This window comes from Mobula birostris, chromosome 13, assembly GCF_030028105.1.
Source record: "Mobula birostris isolate sMobBir1 chromosome 13, sMobBir1.hap1, whole genome shotgun sequence".
Lineage (NCBI taxonomy): Eukaryota > Metazoa > Chordata > Chondrichthyes > Myliobatiformes > Myliobatidae > Mobula > Mobula birostris.
The window spans coordinates 8,248,053-8,270,204 of record NC_092382.1 but is presented as its reverse complement, the minus strand read 5'-3'; the positions used below and the strand labels follow the sequence as shown (position 1 = coordinate 8,270,204).

General features: G+C 45.4%; 1 protein-coding gene across 2 annotated transcripts; it reads right to left on the bottom strand.

The window, feature by feature from the left end:
- Nucleotides 1-2,470: 2,470 nt before the first annotated feature.
- On the bottom strand, nucleotides 2,471-15,522 carry LOC140208341 (uncharacterized). 2 transcript variants are annotated; one of them, XM_072276938.1, is made up of 2 exons: nucleotides 15,419-15,522; nucleotides 2,471-4,454 (listed from the first exon to the last, which is right to left on the bottom strand). In XM_072276938.1, exon 2 carries the CDS (start codon nucleotides 4,045-4,047, stop codon nucleotides 2,662-2,664), a length of 1,386 nt encoding a protein of 461 aa, XP_072133039.1. In that variant the 5' UTR covers nucleotides 4,048-4,454; nucleotides 15,419-15,522; the 3' UTR covers nucleotides 2,471-2,661. The 2 variants fall into 2 exon arrangements, with proteins under 2 accessions (XP_072133039.1, XP_072133038.1); XM_072276937.1 differs by lacking the exon at nucleotides 15,419-15,522 and adding an exon at nucleotides 14,984-15,124.
- Between the last annotated feature and the right edge of the window lie 6,630 nt (nucleotides 15,523-22,152).

The window sequence follows — 22,152 nt, the reverse complement described above, 5'->3', positions numbered from 1 at the left end:
CTGTGTTCTTTTCAAATCAATATTGACCAATTTTTCTCTCATGCCTCTCTAATTCTCTTTACTCCACATCTGACTTTAGCTTCTCCTTCTCCAATGTCAGGGTGAATCTGATCACATTAAGATGACTTGCCCCTGAGAGTTATTTGAACTAAAGTAACCATATTAATTCCGGTTCATTACAACACCCAATCCAGAATAGCTGAACCCAAAGTGGGATCAACCATGAGCTGCTCTAAAAAAGCATCTTGTAGGCATTCTAGGAATTCCTCCTCTTGACACCAACACCATCCTAATTTTCCTAATCACCTGCATGATAATCCTCCATGACTATTGTAACATTGCCCTTTTGGCAGGCATTTTCTATCTCCCATTGTCATTTGCGGACCACATACTACTGTTTGGGGTCTCTATACAATTCCCATCAGGGATTTTTTTTAAACATTTGCTGTTCCTTAATTCTACCCACAGATTCTACGCCTTACAACACTTGCCACGTCTAATGATTTTATTTAATATTTTACCATAAGCCACACAACCCCACTACCAGCTTGTTCTTTCAAGAAACATATAAGTATCTGGGAAACAAGAGGACCTGCCGATGCTCGAAATCTAGAGAAATACACACAACGTGCTGGAGGAGCTCAGCATGACGGGCAGCATCTATGGATGGGAATCAACATTTCGGGCCAAGACGCTTCATCGGGACTCTTGATACCCACGTATCTGGAATATCAACAAGCAAAGACAATAGAAAGTAGTGTGAAATAGGGAAAACCTTTGACAAAATTTAGTTCAAGGCAAAAAAAAACCCTGCCAAACAGAGCTCAATTGTTAACAAATACAACAACGGCAATAATCAATTTCATCAATACCGACATTGACTTTTTTAAAATAAAAAATATCACGGTCCCATTTCAATCAGTAAAATTTACAAAGATAAATAAGAACTTTAGAAAACTTTCGAAAAGACTATTTATACTCAAACCCACTTAGATTAACACTACCTTGGACAGAAGGAGGAAGAGAAATAACACACACGAAAGAGAAATCACACAACAGTCAGCTAAAACTTCTAAGTATATATTTTCATCAAAACTGAACAGGGTTCAGCACTCCATGTGTGTATAAGCAATCGTGATAAGATATACAGACCAGAAAACTTAAATGAGTGGCCAACTCAGAAAAATGAATCGTCACTATGAAAATTTTACTGATTGAAATGGGACCAAGATATTTTTATTAAAAAAGTCAATGTCAGTATTAACCAGTGGAATGAGAATGATCTTCCATGGGAGACATCTCAACGATCTGAGTAGACTAGATGTTGACAAAGAAGCATCGAGCACCTGACTGAGAGTTGGAGAGCTCGTCCCAGAAACAGAGGGGTTTCTTGCAGAAATACAGGACAAGGTGGGTAACAAAAGGAAATAAAAAAATGAAAATATATGAAATACAAACCAACAAGGCAGTAAGTGCAGAAAATGCCAAGAGAAACCAGACACAATCCAACACATTCCAGGATCCTGCAGCAGTTTAACTCAATCTGATTGCTTACACAGGTACAATCAAGTGGCAAATATCATTCACCAAAATCTTGCTTTGAAATACAAACTCATGAATGACCACCATCACTTCATTAAGGCACCATAAATTCAAGCCTGTTCCAGTTAGGGACAGAATCTCACAATTTATATGATAATCAATACATTATTACAGATAGGATAATCTAAAATAACCATCCAGATATAATATTACAGGATAAACAACAGGAACAACTCCCTCAGTAGACAAACCATTCTCAACACACACTTTTCTCGACCAGTGGAGCACCTCACCACAGGTATTGTTTGTGTCAGACAAAAGATTTTATCTGTCAATCAGCTTCCAAAGTTTCCACTCTGTCATTCGTTGCCACACCCCGCTGCTGATTCCCTTCTCATCATACGTTTTTAATCCGACCATCGTCCAGAGCCCCTAACACCGCCCTGTGCAAACCCGCCCCTGGTTTCTGACCCTACTCTGTTGAACATCCAACTAATGGTTTCCCATTCTGCTTTCAGTCTTCAGAGGACAGTGGTGTTTTCTAACAACCCTTTAGAAGCAGGGAAAATGACCCATAATGTGGAAATGAGCCCTGAATAAGGAGGTTAACTCCCAATGTCATTCTTCCTCAGCCCAGAGATTAGAGGGGCGATGAACATGTCAGACAGAACTGCAGTCAGCTCGACTTCTTCAGTCTGCAGAGAATTCAAGGGAAACCTCTTCACCCACAGAGTGGTGACTGTTTGGAACCCATCACCACAGGGACAGCGAGAGGAGAACAACAGGGGAGGATTTAAAAGGACTGTTGTGGAACTGAATGACTGGCAGGGTCCAGCAGGCCTGAGTTGACTCTCTACTGTACACTAGGTGTGTTATAAATTCACTAAGTACCACAGACAGAGTTTAAAATAGAACTGATTTATTTGTCTCAGATCCAGAATATTAAACTCCAGTCCCATTAGAGGTGAATGTGCCACAGAAAAAACTCCTCCCATGCCCAGTGACCAGGGTGCAGATCTGGGTGTGGTGAGCAGCAGCAATAATTGCAGAGTTCAGCACCAACAGTTACTCTCAAAATTGCATTCAGCAACGATGATGGACAAATATCCAGCATTCAGCTTATTGAAAGTTTCTCACAGTGTGAACCCGGCAGTGTGTCACAAGGTTAGATGACTGAGTGAATCCCTTCCCACATTCACAGCAGGTGAATGGCTTCTCCCCAGTGTGAACTCTCTGGTGACTCTGTAGGTGGGATGACTGAGTGAATGTTTTCCCACAGACTGAGCAGGTGAACGGCTTATCCCCAGTGTGAACTCGCTGATGTCTCTGTAGGTTGGATGACTGAGTGAACGTTTTCCCACAGTCTGAGCAGGTGAATGGCTTCTCCCCAGTGTGAACTCGCTGATGACTCTGTAGGTCGGATGACTGAGTGAATGTCTTCCCACAGTCCGAGCAGGTGAACGGCCTCTCTCCAGTGTGAACTCGCTGGTGACTCCGTAGGTGATATAATAAAGTGAACATTTTCCCACAGACTGAGCAAGTGAACGGCTTCTTCCCAGTGTGAAATCGCTGGTGTCTGTGAAGGTCAGATGATCCATGGAATCCCTTCCCACAGTCTGAACAGGTGAATGGTCTCTCCCCTGTGTGAACTCGTTGGTGTGCCAGCAGATCGGATGACCGAGTGAATCCCTTCCCACAGTCTGAGCAGGTGAATGGTCTCTCCTCTGTGTGAACTCGCTGGTGTGCCAGTAGTCCGGATGACTGAGTGAATCCTTTCCCACATTCTGAGCAGGTAAATGGCTTCTCCCCAGTGTGAACTCGTTGGTGACTCTGTAGGTTGGATGACTGAGTGAATCCCTTCCCACAGACTGAGCAGGTGAACGGCTTCTCCCCAGTGTGAACTCGCTGGTGTCTCCGTAGGTGGGATGACTGAGTGAATTCCTTCCCGCATTCTGAGCAGGTGAACAGCTTCTCCCCACTGTGAACTCGCTGGTGTCTCTGTAGGGTGGAAGAGTGAGGGAATCTCTTCCCACAAGCTGAGCAGGTGAAATCCCTCTCTGCAGTGTGAACTGACTGATGTAACAGTAGGTGAGATGATTTAGTGAATCCCTTCCTACACACTGAGCATGTGAACGGCCTCTCCCCAGTGTGAACTGATTGGTGTGTCAATAGGGAGGATGACAGAGTGAATCCCTTCCCACAGACTGAGCAGATGAATGGCTTCTCCCCTGTGTGAACTGACTGATGTCTCTGTAGGTGGGATGACTGAGTGAATGTCTTCCCACAGTCTAAGCAGGTGAATGGCCTCTCCCCAGTGTGAACTCGTTGGTGACTCTGTAGGTTGGATGACTGAGTGAATGTCTTTCCACAGATTGAGCAAGTGAATGGCTTCTCCCCAGTGTGAACTGACTGGTGTCTCTGTAGGTGAGATGATCTAGTGAATCCCTTCCCACAGTCTGAGCAGGTGAACGGCCTCTCCCCAGTGTGAACTCGCTGGTGAGCCATTAGGTCAGATGACCATGTGAATCCTTCCCCACAAACTCAGCAGATGACCAGCCTTTGCCCTGTGAGAACTAACTGGTGTGTCCACAGGTGGGAAGTCTGAGTGAATCCCTTCTCACACACAGAACAGGTGAATGGCCTTGCCCAGTGTGAACTTGCTGATGTACCTTCAGTTGAGATGACCGAGTGAATCCATTCCCACTGTCTGAGCAGGTGAACGGCCTTTCCCCTGTGTAAAATGACGGGCGTGCCAGTCGGCAAGATGATCAAGTGAATCCCTCCCCACAGTCTGAGCAGGAAGGATGGTTGACTGAATCCTTTGCTCCACTTCTTAAATATCTGGATAGAGACAGTGAAACTGGTGTGTTGTGCTCGAGATTCCCAGAGACCAATTCCTTCTCATTTTTAACCTGTAAAAAGATTTACAAAATCCATCAATGGGTGTAGGACAACATTTCAGATGAGATCAGTTCAGTTGCCAAGGTGTGATCTGGCATCATACTGTTACATTGAAATTCAACCCAAGTTGGAGAGAGAAATTATGTTGTAACTGGGCACAGTGCTGGTATCTGGAAATACTATCAAATTCTCTGATGCTCTTCCTGTCTTGATAAGAATGGGATATTTCTGCCATCTCCAATCTGTGACCTGGCTCAGGTTGACTCTCTCCATTGGTATTATTCCCTGTTCCCACTGAGCTGCATGGGTCCTGGCCCCACAGTAACTGAAACACTCCCAAGCAAATAGCCTTAGTTAACGTGCAGCTGGGATTTTCTTGTATGTACTGTTAGTTCAAAGTGCCACAGTTTTAACGCCATGTAAATATCTCCTACTCAGATGTATGGTTGGTCTGCACAGCTGTTAAAAGGAAGTAGAGTGAATATTAGTATTATTTCAGGTTCTTGTCACAGTCTTAGGCTATGTCCACACTACGCCAGATAATTTTGAAAATGCCAGTTTCGAGTAAAAACGATAGGCATCCACACCAAGCATATTTCAAAATATCTCTGTCCACATTAGAACGGATATTTGGGCGAATCTCCTCCCACTGGGTATGCGCAGGACACACAGAAAACAAGCGAAGAGGAAACAGTATACTTGGTGTGTGTTTGTCCAGTTACAGAGTAGAAAACTTTAAAAGGAATTGCTCTTGGCTCTTGCGCAGGAGGACTTAAAACTGAAATCAAGTACTGGAGCGTATGGAGGCAATGGACGGGGAGTTCATGGACAGCATGACCCGGCTGACGACAAACATCGAAAAACTGACTAACTCTGTTGCATTAATAAAGCACCTTGTTAAATGTATAAAACATGTCTGCATCAGTGTTATCTTGTATTTCAATACAACGTTACATTAAGCTGTTACACATCTATTTGTCAGAGAAGTACTTGCATAAATAGGTAAACCACCTTCATACAAGCAAGGACAGAGAACAGGGCAAAGTGAGTATACTTATTTATTCAGTAAGCTATGGGTCAAGGTATTTGGTGAGTACATTTCTAACTCTTCTGGCTTCAGTCTCGTTGCCGTCTGTTCTGAAATTGTTAGGTTGGTGGGGGATTGTGTTCAAGAAAACAACAAAATGCGGTGCTGCGGCGATCTGTTCCGGCACGTCATGACAGCATATTTAAATAGTCAATAAAGCTCACTTTACAATTTAACTCTCACGCTGTTCACACCGACTGCGCTTTATAACAGCCGTCCGGCAGTGCTTGCGCAGCACCAAGCAGCAGCAGAAAAAGTATTGTTGTTGTGGTGTTGTCATGACAGCGTTTTTAAATCTCTCCATTTACCCCGTACACACTACGACGGATATTAGGCGTTTTCAGATTTATTCACTCTGGAGACAGTTTCTGAAAATCTCCTTTTTCGGGGGATGAAAATGCCACTTTAGTGCGGACGGAGGGTCAAAACAAAGAGCAAAAGGTTTGTTTTCAAAATTATCCGGTGTAGTGTGGACGTAGAAAAGTACAACGCAGAAACAGGCCCTTTGGGCCATCTGGTTTGTGCTGAACTATTTAAACTGCCCAGTTCCATACCCCTACCATCCAGGTACCTATACAAACCTCTTAAATGTTGAAATTCAGCTCGCATGCACCACTTGTGCTGGCTGCTCATCCCACACACGGATGACCGTCTGTGTGAAGAAGTTTCCCCTCATGTTCCCCTCAACGTTTCACCTTTCACCTTTAACCCATGGCCTCTGGTTGTAGTCCCACCCAATCCCAGTGGAGAAAGCCAGCTTGCATTTACCGTATCTATAAACCCTCATAATAGTGGTATACCTCCATCAAACCTTCCCTCAATCTTCTACATTCCAAGGAATAAAGTCCTGACCTGTTCATTCTTTCCTTATAACCCAAGTCCTCCAGACCTGGCAACATCTTTGTGAATTTTCTCTAAACTCTTTCAACCTCTTTTACATCTTTCCTGCACGTTGGTGAGCAAAACTGCACACAATACTCCAAGTTAGGCCTCACCATTGTCTTGTACAATGTCAATATAACATCCGTCTCCTGTACTCAGTACTTTGTTTTACGAAGGCCAATTTGCCAAAACCTTTCTTTTTGTCCCCCTCGAGCTGTGACACCACTTCCAGTGAAATATAGACCTGAATTCCCAGATCCTTTTCTTCTACAGCAATCCTCAGTGCTACCTAGGTCCTATCAAAATGGAACACCTCACACTCATCTGCGTTAAATTCCATTTTCCGTTTCTCAAACCATTTTCCCAGCTGGTCCAGATCGCTCTGCAAGCCATGATAGTCTTCCTCGCTGTCCACTACACCACCAATCTTGGTGTCAGCCACAAATATGCTGATCCAGCTAACCATGTTAACATCCAGATATCTGACATAGATGACAAACAACAGATCCAGTACTGATCCCTATGACACACCACTAGTCACAGGCCTCCGGTCAGAGAGGCAACCATCTGCTACCACAGTCTGGCTTCTCCCAAAGACAGTGACTCATCCAATTTACTATCTCATCTTGAATGCTGAGTGACTGAACCTTCTTGACCAACCTCCCATATGAGACTTTGTCAAGTGCCTTGTTAAAGTCCATGTAGACAACATCCACTGCCTTGCCTTCATCCACTTTCCTGATAGCTTCCTCGAGAGACTCTATAAGATTGGTGAGACATGACCTACCGTGCACAAAGCCATGCTGCCTATCCTTAATCAGTCCACATCTATCCAAGTACTTACAGTATATATCTGGTTCCTGCACACACGTTCCAATAACTTTCCCACTACTGATGTCAAGCTCACCAATGTACAATCTCTTAGTTTAATTTAGAGCCTTCCTTGAACAGCGGAACAACATTGGCTGTCCTCCAATCCTCCAGTACCTCACCTATCACTAAGGATTATTTAACTATCTGTCCTTGAGCCCCGACAATTTCTGCACTTGTCTGCCGCAGGGTCCCAGGGAACAACTTGTCATGCCCTGGGGATTTATCCATGCTAATTTGCCTTCAGACAGCAAACACCTCCACCTCTGCAATCTGTACAGGGTCCATGAAGTTGATGGTGCTTTGCCTCACTTCTATAGACTCTGTGTCCATCTCCTGTGTAAATACGGTTGCAGAAAAAAATCTCCAACATCTATTTTGTCTCCTCATATGGATTACCATTCTGACCTTCCAGAGAATTAATTTTTCCCCTTGCCATCTTTTCGCACTTAACATATCTGCAGAATCCATGAGGATTCTCCTTCACCTTGTCTGCTGGGGCAACCTCATGCCTTCTTTTATTTCTTTCATAAGTGTTCACCTGAATTTCCTGTACTTCATAAGTACCCCATTTGTTCCTATCTGCCTGTACCTGGTATGCACCTTCTTTTTATTGATCTGGGAGATGAAGTACAAAGGGGTGATGGAGCTGCATAGTGGGAGGTGGGAGTAGAGGGAGTTAAACTAAAGTTTCAGGGGGAAATGGAAGCATGAATAACAGAACAGGTAGTGGAAGGGTTGTGGAGACAGTTGTTGTTCAGACCTCAGACAAAGTCAGGAATGAAAAAGTTGAGCATGGTGCAGTGAATATGCTGAGGCCTGTATATTTCAATGCAAGGAGCATCGTAGGAAAAGCGGATGTGTTCAGGACATGGATCAACACCCGGAATTATGACACTAGGATCTGGCAACTGTGGCCTGGGACAGGCTGCTTTGTGGCAAAGGTGTGCTTGGTAAATTGAGGCCTTCAAAGCAAAATTTTGTAAGCACAAAGTGGGTATGTGTTTGTCAGAATAAAAGGTAAAGATAGAAACTGTATCTCTTGGTTTTCAAGAGATATTGAGAACCTGGTGAAGCACAAAATAGAGTTGCAGAACAGGGATAGGCAGGTAGGTTCTTATGGAGTATAAGAAATGCAAGAGAACACATAAGAAATAAATCAGGACGGCTAAATGAAGGCATGAGATTGCCCTCACAGAAAAGATGAAGGATAATCCTCAGGGATTCTGGAGAGAGATTAAAAGCAAAAGGATTGCAAGGCACAAAATTGGTCCTCTGGAAGACAGGAATGGCAATCCATGTGTGGAACCAAAGGAGATGGGGGAGATCTTAAATATTTTTTACATCTCATTTACTCAGGAGATGGACACAGTGTCAATGAGAGTGTGGAAAAGCGGCATTAAAATCATGGGCCCTGTACGGATTAAAGAAGAGGAGATGTTTGCTATCCTGAGGCAGATTAGGGTGGATAAATCTCCAGGGCATGACAAGGTGCTCCCTCGGACCCTACGGGAGGTAGTGCAGAAATTGTCAGGGCCCTAGCAGAGATAATTAAATCATCCTTAGTGCTGGGGGAGTTATCCGAGGATTGTTGGATAGTCAAAGTTATTTCACTGTTCAACATAGAACATAGAAATCTACAGCATATTCCAGGCCATTCAGCCCACAATGTTGTGCCAACCATGTAACTTACTCTAGAAACTGCCTAGAATTTCCCTAGCACATAGACCTCTATTTTTCTAAGCTCCATGTACCTATCTAAGAGGCTTTTAAAAGACCCTGTTGTATCTGCCTCGACCACCGCTGCTGGAAGTGCATTCCACGCACCCACCACTCTGTGTAAAAAACTTACCCCTGCCATCCCCTCGGTATCTATTTCCAAGCAGCTTAAAACTATGCCCCTCATGCTGGCCATTTCAGCCCTGGGAAAAGCCTCTGGCTATCCACACGATCAATTCCCCTCATCATCCTATACACCTAAAAAAGGCTCTAAGCATAAACAAGGAAATTATACATTACTTTGAGGATTTGTTGGAAGTATACAGAACTATGAGGGTATAGATAGGGTAAATGCAAGCAGCTTTTTCCACTGATGTTGGGTGGGACGACAATATTTACCTCAGAAATTCCCTAGAGTTCCCCATAGCCCTCTATTTTTCTACGCGCCATGTACCTATCCAGAAGCCTCTTAAAAGACCCTATTGTATCCGGCTTCATCACAGTCACCGGCAGCCCATTCCACGCACTCACCACTCTGCATAAAAAAACTAACCCCTTGTGGTGATATCACGTGTCAGGAGGTGACTGGACAGAGTTCCCAACATGAGCAGAAATGAAGAATGATCTAGAAGCATGGCAGTGTAAGACATGGTTTTGTTGCTGTTAAATACAAGTTCAATTCTGCAGAATATGGTTTGTTATTAGTAACCCACGGTACGTATAAAGAACACAACACCCCTGACATCTCCTTCGTACCTGCTTCCGAGCACCTTAAAACTGTGCCCTCTCTGCAGATTTTCTCTTGTTTGTGATTGGAGGCAGAACAAAGGTGATTTTCACAACAGCTGATGTAAAAGATTTTGTTCCCTTTCTCCGAGTTCCCAATCCTTGCATTTAGACAGCTGGAGCTCAGCTCTGTCTGAGAGATCCATCGGTTCCCATTCCCTCATCAGCCGGAAGCTCTCCGGGGCCCGTGTACGGATGGTGGGGCTGAGAGAGAGGGAAGAGAGCAGGACTGTCCTGGGATTGTGGGTCACGGTGTCCGGAATTAACAGCAACTGTCCCGAAGTCGGTGTTGAAACCCCCTACTAAACCCCGGAAACTCACTCTGACCTGCAGGCAACCTACTTAGGCCCACTGTACTGCGCGCATGCGTGATATTCGGCAACGTCACAACCCTGACACCTGCGCATTTGATCGGTGCTTCGGCGACGGCGAACTTTCTAATGCAGGGATTTATGGGTAATGCCGGCGCCATTACAAGTTTCTGGAAGCACCGGTTCCATGTCCATACTTAAGTATTTTTTTGTGTATATAGAAAATTCAGCAGCTGTTTTAACACAGAAAGCGGTTCGCATAAACAATATACTCAATATCAACGTGTATCAAATGCCAAAGTACAATCCTCTTACAAATGTAGATATAAAACACAAGAGATTCTGCAGTTGCTGGAAATACAGAGACATACACACACAAAATGCTGGAGGAACTCTGCAGTTCAGGCAGCGACTAAGCAGAGGAGTACACAGTGTAGGCATGCTGAAAGGGTTTGGCCTGAATGTTACCTATTTATTCCTCTACACATTTGTTGCCTGATCCGCTGATTTCTTCAGTATTTTGCAGAAATTAACCAACTTTTTTTTCAATCAATCGGTTTGCAAATGTTTCTGATCTTTCATTTGTAGATCTTTCATTTCTTTCATCCTGCTGGTCTTATTCCGCCTCCTCCTCAGAAACTCTAGACCCCATCTCTCTCCGGAGCCTCAAAGCCCTGACTCGGGCCGGCACCTCATTGGTTTCTGAATCTGCTCCATCGAAGATTCATTTGCTAGTCTGCTGTCAGACTTTAGAGGCGCATTGCAACAACCCAGCTGTCTGAGGCACAGCCCTTTGAAATTAGTGAAAGTGACCAAAAACATTGAAAAGAGCAGCGAAGAAGGAGTTTAGCTAAATTATTTCACAGCACTGAAGAACTTCAAATACACAGGGAGCTCATCGTCTTATTCAGCCTGGAGAAAATCATGCAGGGAATTCATGCAGGTGTATAAGATGATGAGAGATATTGGTCGTGTGGATAGCCAGAGGCTTTTTCCCAGGGCTGAAATGCCTAACACGAGGGGCATAGTTTTAAGGTGCTTGGAAGCAGGCGCACAGGAGATGTCAAAGAGTGGTGGGTGTGTGGAATGCACAGCCAGAGACATTGGTAGACGTGGATACAATAGGGTCTTTTAAGACACTTAGACAATCGACAATAGGTGCAGGAGTAGGCCATTCATCCCTTTGAGTCAGAACCACCTTTCACTGTGATCATGGCTGATCATCCACAATCAGTATCCAGTTCCTGCCTTATCCCCATAACCTTTGATTCCGCTATCTTTAAGAGCTCTATCCATCTCTTACTTGAGAGCATCCAGAGACTTGGCCTCCACAGCCTTCTGAGGCAGAGCATTCCACAGAACCACAACCCTCTGGGTGAAAAAGTTTTTCCTCAACTCCGTTCTAAATTGTCTATCCCTTATTCTTAAACTGTGGCCTCTGGTTCTGGACTCCCCCAACATCGGGAACATGTTTCCTGCCTCTAGCATGTCCAATCCCTTAATAACCTTATACGTTTCAATCAGATCCCCTCTCATCCTTCAAAATTCCAGTGTATATAACCCCAGTCACTCCAATCTTTCAACATATGACAGTCCCACCATCCCAGGAATTAACCTTGTGAAACTATGCTACACTCCCTCAACAGCTAGAATGTCCTTCCTCAAATTTGGAGAGCAAAACTGTACACAATATTCCAGGTGTGGTCTCACCAGGGCCCTGTACAATTGCAGAAGGACCTCTTTGCTCTTATACTCAATTCCCCTTGTTATGAAGGCCAGCATGCCATTAGCTTTCTTCACTGCCTGCTGTACCTGCACGCTTGCTTTCAGTGACTGATGAACAAGAGCACCGAGATCTCGTTGTACTTCCCCTTTTCCTAACTTAACACCATTTAGATAGTAATCTGCCTTCCTGTTCTTGCCACCAAAGTGGATAACCTCACATTTATTCACATTAAACTGCACCTGCCATGCATCTGCCCACTCACCCAACCTGTCCAAGTCACCCTGCATTCTCATAACGTCCTGCTCACATTTCACACTGCCACCCAGCTTTGTGTCATCTGCAAATTTGCTAATGTTACTTTTAATCCCTTCATCTAAATCATTAATGTATATTGTAAATAGCTGCGGTCCCAGCACCGAGCCTTGCGGTACCCCACTGGTCACTGCCTGAAAAGGACACATTAATCCCTACTCTTTATTTCCTGTCTGCCAACCAATTTTCTATCCATGTCAGTACCCTACCCCGAATACCATTTGCTCTAATTTTGCACACTAACCTCCTATGTGGGACCTTATCAAAGGCTTTCTGAAAGTCCAGGTACTCTACATCCACTGGCTTTCCCATGTCCATTTTCATAGTTACGTTCTCAAAAAATTCCAGAAGATTAGTCAAGCATCATTTTCCCATCGTAAATCCATGCTGACTGGGACCTATCCTGCCACTGCTATCCAAATGTGCCACTATTACATCTTTTACAATTGATTCCAGCATCTTCCCCACCACTGATGTCAGACTAACTGGTCAAAAATTGCCTATTTTCTCTCTCCCTCCTTTCTTCAAAAGTGGGATAACATTAGCTACCCTCCAATCCACAGGAACTGATCCTGAATCTATAGAACATTGGAAAATGATTACCAATAGACAGGTATATGGAGCTTAGGAAAATAGAGGGCAATGCAGTCGGGAAATTCCAGGCAGTTTCTGGAGTAGGTTACATGATCGGCACAACATTGTGAGCCGAGGGGCCTGTAATCTGCTCTAGATTTCTGATTCTATGAAGTTCAAGGGAAATCTCTTCTCCTGTGGAGTAGTGACGAGTTGCAACCTGTCATCATGGGGAGAGTGAGAGGTGAAGTGAACAACAGGGCTAGATTTTACAATACTGATATGGAACAGAAACATGGGCAAGGACCAGACGGACTGAGTGGCCTCTCTAGTGTACAGAGTGAGTGTGGCAGAGACGGTAAGTATCTGTGACATGAGATTTGAAACAGAACTGATTTATCTTTTACAGATCCACAATATTAAACACCAGTCTAGTTTAAGGCTAACATCAGAAGAACGTTGGATTTGATAAGGTACACCATGCAAGGCTTATTGAGAAAGTAAGGAGGCCTGGGATCCAAGGGGAGATTGCTTTGTGGATCAAGAGCTGGCTTGCCCACAGAAGGCAAAGAGTGGTTGTAGACAGGTCATATTCTGCATGGAGGTCGGTGACCAGTTGTGTGCCTCAGGGATCTGTTCTGGGACCCCTACTCTTTGTGATTTTTATAAATGACCTGGATGAGGAAGTGGACAGATGGGTTAGTAAATTTGCTGATGACACAAAGGTTTGAGGTGTTGCAGATAGTGTGGAGGGCTGTCAGAGGTTACAGCGGACATTGATAGGATGCAAAACAGGGCTGAGAAGTAGAAGATGGAATTCAACCCAGATCAGTGTGAGGTGGCTCACTTTGGTAGGTCAAATATGATGGCAGAATATAGTATTAATGGTAAGACTCTTGGCAGTGTGGAGGATCAGAGGCATCTTGTGGTCAGAGTCCATAAGTCAGTCAAAGCTGCTACGCAGGTTGACTCTGTGGTTAAGAAGGCGTACGGTGCATTGGCCTAAATCAACCCTGGGATTGAGTTTAGGAGCCAAGAGGTAGTGTTACAGCTAAATAGGACCCTGGTCAACCCCACTTGGAGTACTGTGCTCAGTTCTGTTTGCATCACTACAGGAAGGACGTGGAAACCATAGAAAGAGTGCAGAAGAGATTTACAAGGATGTTGCCTGGATTGGGGAGCATGCCTTATGAGAATAGGTTGAGTGAACATGGCCTTTTCTCCTTGGGGCGATGGAGGATGAGTGGTGACCTGATAGAGGTGTATAAGACGATGAGAGGCATTGATCTTGTGGATAGTCAGAGGCTTTTTCCCAGGGCTGAAATGGTTGCCACAAGAGGATACAGGTTTAAGGTGCTGGGGAGTAGGTGCAGAGGAGATGTCAGGGGTAAGTTCCTTGTTTGCACAGAGTGGTGAGTGCGTGGAATGGGCTGCCGGCGACGGTAGTGGAGGCGGATATGATAGGGTCTTTTAAGAGACTCCTGGATAGATACAGCGAGGTGAGAAAAATAGAGGGCTATGGGTAACCCTAGGTAATTTCTGAGGTAAGGATATATTCGGCACAGCTTTGTGGCTGAAGGGCCTATGTTCTGCTGTAGTTTTTCTATGTTTCTAATTTCTATTCACATTCCTCTGGCCTCACTGGACAGGACCACTGAAACATCAAGTGAGAAACAGCAGGAGGTCGCCATTCAGCCCCTCTAACCATCAACAAGATGACGGCTGCTCTCCCATCTCAGCCACATGTTTCTGTCCGATCCTCATTTCCTCGATCCCTTCGGTCTCCACACATCTGCTGGTCTCTGTTTTATGTGAGGATGATCACTGAGTCTTCACCGGCCTCTGTGATGGGGATTTACAGACTTTCACCCCCCTTGGAGTGGAGACATTTCCCCTCATCTCAGTCCCGGACAGTCCACCCCCTTTTTCAGAGACTGGGATCCCTGGTTCAACTGGTAATGATGTTGTGCATTTCAATGTGTTCACCTCTCAGTCCTCAATTCTCCAAATGAAAGGGTTATTGCATTTGATCTTTCTTCATATGATGACCCCACCACTCCAGGGATCAGTCTGGTGAATCTTCATTGCACTCTCTATAACAAATACTCTCTAACCTCTTTGTTAATCCTCTATGGAATTAATTTCCATCTTCTGCAGCCCCGTGTTGCCCCAAACACTCACCTCCCACCCCCGTCACTATTTCCACCTTCCCACCTCCCCCTCACCTGGATCCACCTCTCACTCCCCAGCTCTTGCCCCATCCCCACCCCTCACCTCTTTTCTCGGACTATTTCCCGTCCACTCTCAGTCCAGAGGGAGGGTCTCGGCCCGAAATGTTGACGGTCCATTTCCCTCCACAGATGCTGCCCGACCCACTGAGTTCCTCCGGCAGTTTGTTCTTTGGTCTGTGTGACCCGTGTTAGTGTGGGGAGCGGGATTTTACACCATATTCCCGGTACAGTCTCAACAAAACACAAATAATTGTCACTTTGCCCGGACCATTGGCCCCGCTTGCAGGGCAACAGTCTGCCGGTGTTTGCCCCCCAATGTGGTGAATCGCCACCACCGTGGGCTCAGACATTTCCACAGATGAGCCCCTCCTGTCCCCACCGGGACAAACATCCTGTCCGCCCCCTCTCTCACCGTCTTCATCCTCTCCCTCCCCGGGGAACCGGCATCAAACCGACGGGCCGAGCGGTCTCCTCCTACCTCTCAGCGACACATCAGACTCCGGCCGCAGGAGACGCTTCACAAACGCCCCAACTTCCCTCGGAGGGAAATGGAAATAAATCAGAAAGCGGACATTTACTTTGACGGTTGTCCCGCCGTGACGGAAAGTTCGGGAGACGGTGTCAGCGGGGGTAACGCCCTCTCGGCTGGTCCGCCTCCGCTATTGGCTGGAAGCAATGATTGACATCGCTTCGGACCAATGGGAACAGCGCATCGCGTGACTCCTCTGTTGACAGCGGTGGGGGAGGGGATGGTCACGTGATTAGTAGCCCAGCCGTTAAACCGACCAAGCTCGAGCTCACCAGCGCGCGGGGCACAAAAGGCCCCGGATGATCGGTTGAGGTGAGAAGGGATCTCCGGGTTGGGGGTCTCACCGGGCGGCGTTTTCAACACCGACTTCGGGTAGTTGCTGTGACTCCGGACTCCGTGACCCGCAATCCCGGGACAGTCCTGCTCTCTTCCCTCTCTCTCAGCCCCACCATCCGTACACGGGCCCCGGGGAGCTTCCGGCTGATGAGGGAATGGGAACCGATGGGTCTCTCAGACAGAGCTGAGCTCCAGCTGTCTAAATGCAAGGATCGGGAACTCGGAGAAAGGGAACAAAATCTTTTACATCAGCTGTTGTGAAAATCACCTTTGTTCTGCCTCCAGTCACAAACCAGAGAAAATCTGCAGATGCTGGAAATCCGAGCAACACACACAAATTGCTGGAGGAACTCAGCATTAGTACTCTTTTCCATAGATGCTGCCTGGCCTGCTGAGTTCCCCCAGCATTTTGTGTCTGTTGCTTGTTCCACCCCCTCTTGTTCTGGACTTTTCTACCCGTGAGAACATGTTTTGTCCCACTCTCTCTGGGTACATAATGATATCAAACACCTTTGTCCTGGGCAACAAGTAGCTTTCACATCACAAATGTGCCAGACTCCAATGAGACAGACTACTGCCCTTCCCTTCATATTCATTGGCATTGCCATCACTGAGTTCACCACCGTCAGTCACCTGGGGGAGGGTTCAGGGGAAATATTTATATACAATACAGAAACTGGTGTTACCTGTGTGTATTGTGGTGATGCAAAAGTTGCTGGAGAATTTGAAAGTGGGAGGAAGTGGAGTGATAGTTTGAAATCTGACTTTTTAAAGCGTCATTTAGCAAGCAAATCAGATATGGACAATGTGCAAAAGCTCTGGTGAGAAAATACTTCATTCCCCGTTACAGGCCTGCTACATAGGTTGTGTGAGAGTGCAGATGAAGTCGATCGAGCCCAGAGGAGATCAAAGTTCTTACTGACAGTGATTTGCTGGCTGTTAAAATGAATACCTCTCTATCTAAAGTCATAGATATGACATGAAGAGAGGTGAGTTACACCCAAGGTGTAGGACACAAGAAACTGGGTGAGAGTCAGGAAGGGGAATGAGGTTAAATCACCATCGCAGAGTAATCTTGTGTCCATCCCACACAACAACAGGTGGATCCACTTTAGAAACTGTTGGGGGGATTACCTGGCAGAGGAAAGTCAAAGGGGTGATAGGGGATTCATTAGTGAGGGGAACAGAACAAGAGGGGATTAATATCCTAGTGGTAAGGCTCGCTAGTGCTAGTGTGGGGAGAGAGGGTGATGTGGTTAAAATAAGTTGTAGGGGGAAATGGGAACCAGAATGACAGAACAGATAGTGGGGAGGGTGAATTGAATTGAATTGACTTTATTACATACATCCTTCCTGTACGTGAGGAGTAGAAATCTTTACATCTCCGTCTGAATGTACAATGTGTAATTTATAGTTGTTTATAATAAATAGTTTGTACATACGGCAGTCAATATAACATAGAAATGCAATTGTATCAGCATGAATTAATCAGTCTGATGGCCTGGTGGAAGATGATGTCCCGGAGCCTGTTGGTCCTTTTGCTGTTGTACCGTTTCCTGGATGGTAGCAGCAGGAACAGTTTGTGGTTGTGGTGAATTGGGTCCCCAATATCCTTTGGGCCCTTTTTACCCCCCTGTCTCTGTAAATGTCCTGAATAGTGGGAAGTTCACATCTACAGATGTGCTGGGCTGTCCGCACCACTCTCTGCAGGTTCCTGCGATTAAGGGAAGTACAGTTCCCATACCAGGCAGTGATGCAGCCAGTCAGGATGCTCTCAATTGTGTTCCTGTACAAAGTTCTTAGGATTTGGGACCCCATCCCAAGCTTCTTCAGCTGTCTGAGGTGAGCAAGGTGCTGTGTGCTCTTTTCACAACACAGCCGGTATGTACAGACCATGTGAGATCCTCGGTGATGTTTATGCCAAGGATCTTGAAGCTGTTCACCGTCTCAACCCCAGATCCACTGATGCCAATAGGGGTGAGCCTGTCTCCATTCCTCCTGTCGTCCACAATCAGCTCCTTTGTTTTTTTAGATTAGATTAGATTCAACTTTATTGTCAGTGTGCCAAGTACAGATACAAAGCCAATGAAATGCAGTTAGCATCTGACCAGAAATGCAAAGAATAGTGTTATTTACAAAATAACTGAGAATAAAAAGTAAGTACTACAGCACACAAATATAAAAGTACGGAGACAGTACAATACGGATGCAATACTGCTTAGTGCTGTGATGTGAGGTTCAGCAGCATCACAGCCTCAGGGAAGAAGCTCTTCCTGTGCCTGCTGGTGCGGGAGCGGAGGCTCCTGTAGTGCCTAGCAGATGGGAGGAGAGTAAAAAGTCCATGGTTAGGGTGAGATGCATCCTTGATAATGCGTTTCGCCCTTCCCAGGCAGTGTTTATGGTAGATGTTCTCAATGGTGGACAATTAGGTGCTGATAATCCGCTGGGCAGTTTTCACCACACAGTGGAGTGCTTTGTAGTCCGAAATGGGACAATTGCCATACATCTCAGGATTGCTACCTGTGCTAGGTGCCAGTGAGGGTAGGAATAGGATGCTCTGGAGGAGGAACAAGTGGCTGAGGAACTGGTGTAGGGGGCAGGGTTTCAGATTTCAGGATCATTGGGACCTCTTCTGGGGCAGGTGGGACCTGTACAAGAGAGACGGGTTACACTTGAACCACAGGGGGACCAATATCCTTTCAGGGAGGTTTGTTAGTGCTATTGGGGAGGCTTTAAACTAGATTTGCAGGGGGGTGGGAACCAGAGTGCCAGAGCTGACAGTGTGGCTGGGGTGAAAATAAATGATGTTGAAAGTTTAAGCAAATCTGCTGATATAAAGGTTGTGAGTGGTGGTAAAAATCTTCTGAGGTGTATATATTTCAATGCTAGGAGTATTGTGGGGAAGGCGGATAAGTTGAGGGCGTGGATTGACACGTGGAATTATGTCGTTGTAGCAATTAGTGAAACTTGGCTGCAGGAGGGGCAGGACTGGCAGCTTAATATTCCAGGGTTCCGATATTTCAAATCTGATCGAGGCAGAGGAATGAAAGGTGGGGGAGTAGCATTGCTTGTTAGGGAAAATATTACAGCAGTGCCCAGGCAGGACAAATTAGAGGGCTTGTCTACTGAGTCCTTATGGGTGGAGCTGAGAAACAGGAAAGGTATAGCCACATTAGTGGGATTGTATTACTGACCACCCAATAGTCAACGAGACTTGGAAGAGCAAATCTGCAGAGAGATAGCAGGCAACTGCAGGAAACATAAAGTTGTGGTGGTAGGGGATTTTAATTTTCCATACATTGATTGGGACTCCCATACTGTTAGGGGTCTAGATGGTTTAGAGTTTGTAAAATGTGTTCAGGAAAGTTTTCTAAATCAATATATAGAGGGACCAACTAGAGGGGATGCAATATTGGATCTCCTGTTAGGAAACGAATTACGGCAAGTGACAGAAGTCTGTGTAGGGGAGCACTTTGGTTCCAGTGATCATAACACCATTAGTTTCAATTTGATCATGGACAAGAATAGATCTGGTCCTAGGGTTGAGGTTCTGAACTGAATGAAGGCCAAATTTGAAGAAATGAGAAAGGATCTAAAAAGTGTGGATTGGGACAGGTTGTTCTCTGGCAAAGATGTGATTGGTAGGTGGGACGCCTTCAAAGGGGAAATTTTGAGAGTGCAGAGTTTGTCTGTTCCTGTCAGGATTAAAGGCAAATTGAATAGGAATAAGGAACCTTGGTTCTCAAGGGATATTGCAACTCTGATAAAGAAGAAGAAGGAGTTGTATGAAATGTATAGGAAACAGGGGGTAAATCAGGTGCTTGAGGAGTATAAGAAGTGCAAGAAAATACTTAAGAAAGAAATCAGGAGGGCTAAAAGGAGACATGAGATTGCCTTGGCAGTCAAAGTGAAGGATAATCCAAAGAGCTTTTACAAGTATATTAAGAGCAAAAGGATTGTAAGGGATAAAATTGGTCCTCTTGAAGATCAGAGTGGTTGGCTTTGTGCGGAACCAAAGGAAATGGGGGAGATCTTAAATAGGTTTTTTGCGTCTGTATTTACTAAGGAAACTGGCATGAAATCTATGGAATTGAGGGAATCAAGTAGTGAGACCATGGAAACTGTACAGATTGAAAAGGAGGAGGTGCTTGCTGTCTTGAGGAAAATTAAAGTGGATAAATCCCCAGGACCTGACAGGGTGTTCCCTCGGACCTTGAAGGAGACTAGTGTTGAAATTGCGGGGGCCCTGGCAGAAATATTTAAAATGTCGCTGTCTGCAGGTGAGGTGCTGGAGGATTGGAGAGTGGCTCATGTTGTTCCGTTGTTTAAAAAAGGATCGAAAAGTTATCCGGGAAATTATAGGCCGGTGAGTTTAACGTCAGTAGTAGGTAAGTTATTGGAGGGAGTACTAAGAGACAGAATCTACAAGCATTTGGATAGACAGGGGCTTATTAGGGAGAGTCAACATGGCTTTGTGCATGGTAAGTCATGTTTGACCAATCTGTTGGAGTTTTTCGAGGAGGTTACCAGGAAAGTGGATGAAGGGAAGGCAGTGGATATTGTCTACATGAACTTCAGTAAGGCCTTTGACAAGGTCCCGCATGGGAGGTTAGTTAGGAAAATTCAGTCACTAGGTATACATGGAGAGGTGGTAAATTGGATTAGACATTGGCTCGATGGAAGAAGCCAGAGAGTGGTGGTAGAGAGTTGCTTCTCTGAGTGGAGGCCTGTGACTACTGGTGTGCCACAGGGATCAGTGCTGGGTCCATTGTTATTTGTCATCTATATCAATGATCTGGATGATAATGTGGTAAATTGGATCAGCAAGTTTGCTGATGATACAAAGACTGGAGGTGTAATAGACAGAGAGGAAGGTTTTCAGAGCCTGCAGAGGGACTTGGACCAGCTGGAAAAATGGACTGAAAAATGGCAGATGGAGTTTAATACTGACAAGTGTGAGGTATTGCATGTTGGAAGGACAAACCAACGTAGAACATACAGGGTTAATGGTAAGGCACTGAGGAGTGCAGTGGAACAGAGGGATCTGGGAATACACATACAAAATTCCCTAAAAGTGTCGTCACAGGTAGATAGGGTCGTAAAGAGAGCTTTTGGTACATTGGCCTATTAATCAAAGTATTGAGTATAAGAACTGGAATGTTATGATGAGGTTGTATAAGGCATTGGTGAGGCTGAATCTGGAGTATTGTGTTCAGTTTTGGTCACCAAATTACAGGAAGGATATAAATAAGGTTGAAAGAGTGCAGAGAAGGTTTACAAGGATGTAGTCGGGACTTGAGAAACTCAGTTACAGAGAAAGGTTGAATAGGTTAGGACTTTATTCCCTGGAGCGTAGAAGAATGAGGGGAGATTTGATAGAGGTATATAAAATTATGATGGGTATAAGATAGAGTGAATGCAAGCAGGCTTTTTCCACTGAGGCAAGGGAAGAAAAAAACCAGAGGACATGGGTTAAGGGTGAGGGGTGAAAGTTTAAAGGGAACATTAGGGGGGGCTTCTTCACACAGAGATTGGTGGGTGTATGGAATGAGCTGTCGGACGAGGTGGTAAATGTGGGTTCTTTTTTTAACATTTATGAATAAATTGGACAGATACATGGATGGGAGGTGTATGGAGGGATATGGTCCGTGCGCAGGTCAGTGGGACTAGGCAGAAAATGGTTTGGCACAGCCAAGAGGGGCCAAAGGGCCTGTTTCTGTGCTGTACTTTCTGTGGTTTCTATGGTTTAACACTGAGATGCAGTTGGTGAGTATGCTCTCAATGGTACAGTGGTAAAAGTCTGTCATATCCTGGGACAGAGGTGAGCTTTATTGATGCTCCGCAGGAAGTAAAGACGCTGTTGCGCCTTTTTGATCAAGATGGAGGAGTTCAGGGACCAGGTGAGATCCTCGAAAATGTGGACACCAAGGAATTTGAAGCTTGATACACGCTCCACTACAGTTCCATTGATGTAGATTGGGAGTGTGGCTCCTAGCATGCCTGAAGTCCACAATGATCTTGGTCTTCTGGGTGTTAAAGGCCAGATCATTGTTGGCACACCACGCAGCCAGGTGCTGGACCTCGTCCCTGTAGGCTGTCTCGTCATCCCCTCTGATCAGGCCAACCACCATGGTGGCCTCTGCGAACTTGATTATGGAGTTAGAACCATGTACAGGAACGCAGTCACAGGTGAAAAGGGAGTACAGAAGAGGGCTCAGCACACAGCCTTGAGGCACGCCGGTGTTCAGGGTGAGAGTGGAGGAGGAGAGGTTGTCTAACTGATTGGGGTCTGTTAGTCAGACAGTCCAAGGTCCAATTGCAGAGGGATGAGCTGATAGCAAGCTGGC

Coding starts and splice junctions, on each gene's coding strand:
- LOC140208341 (XM_072276938.1), bottom strand. CDS start 4,047: ATGGCTCACCAGCGAGTTCACACTGGGGAGAGGCCGTTCACCTGCTCA.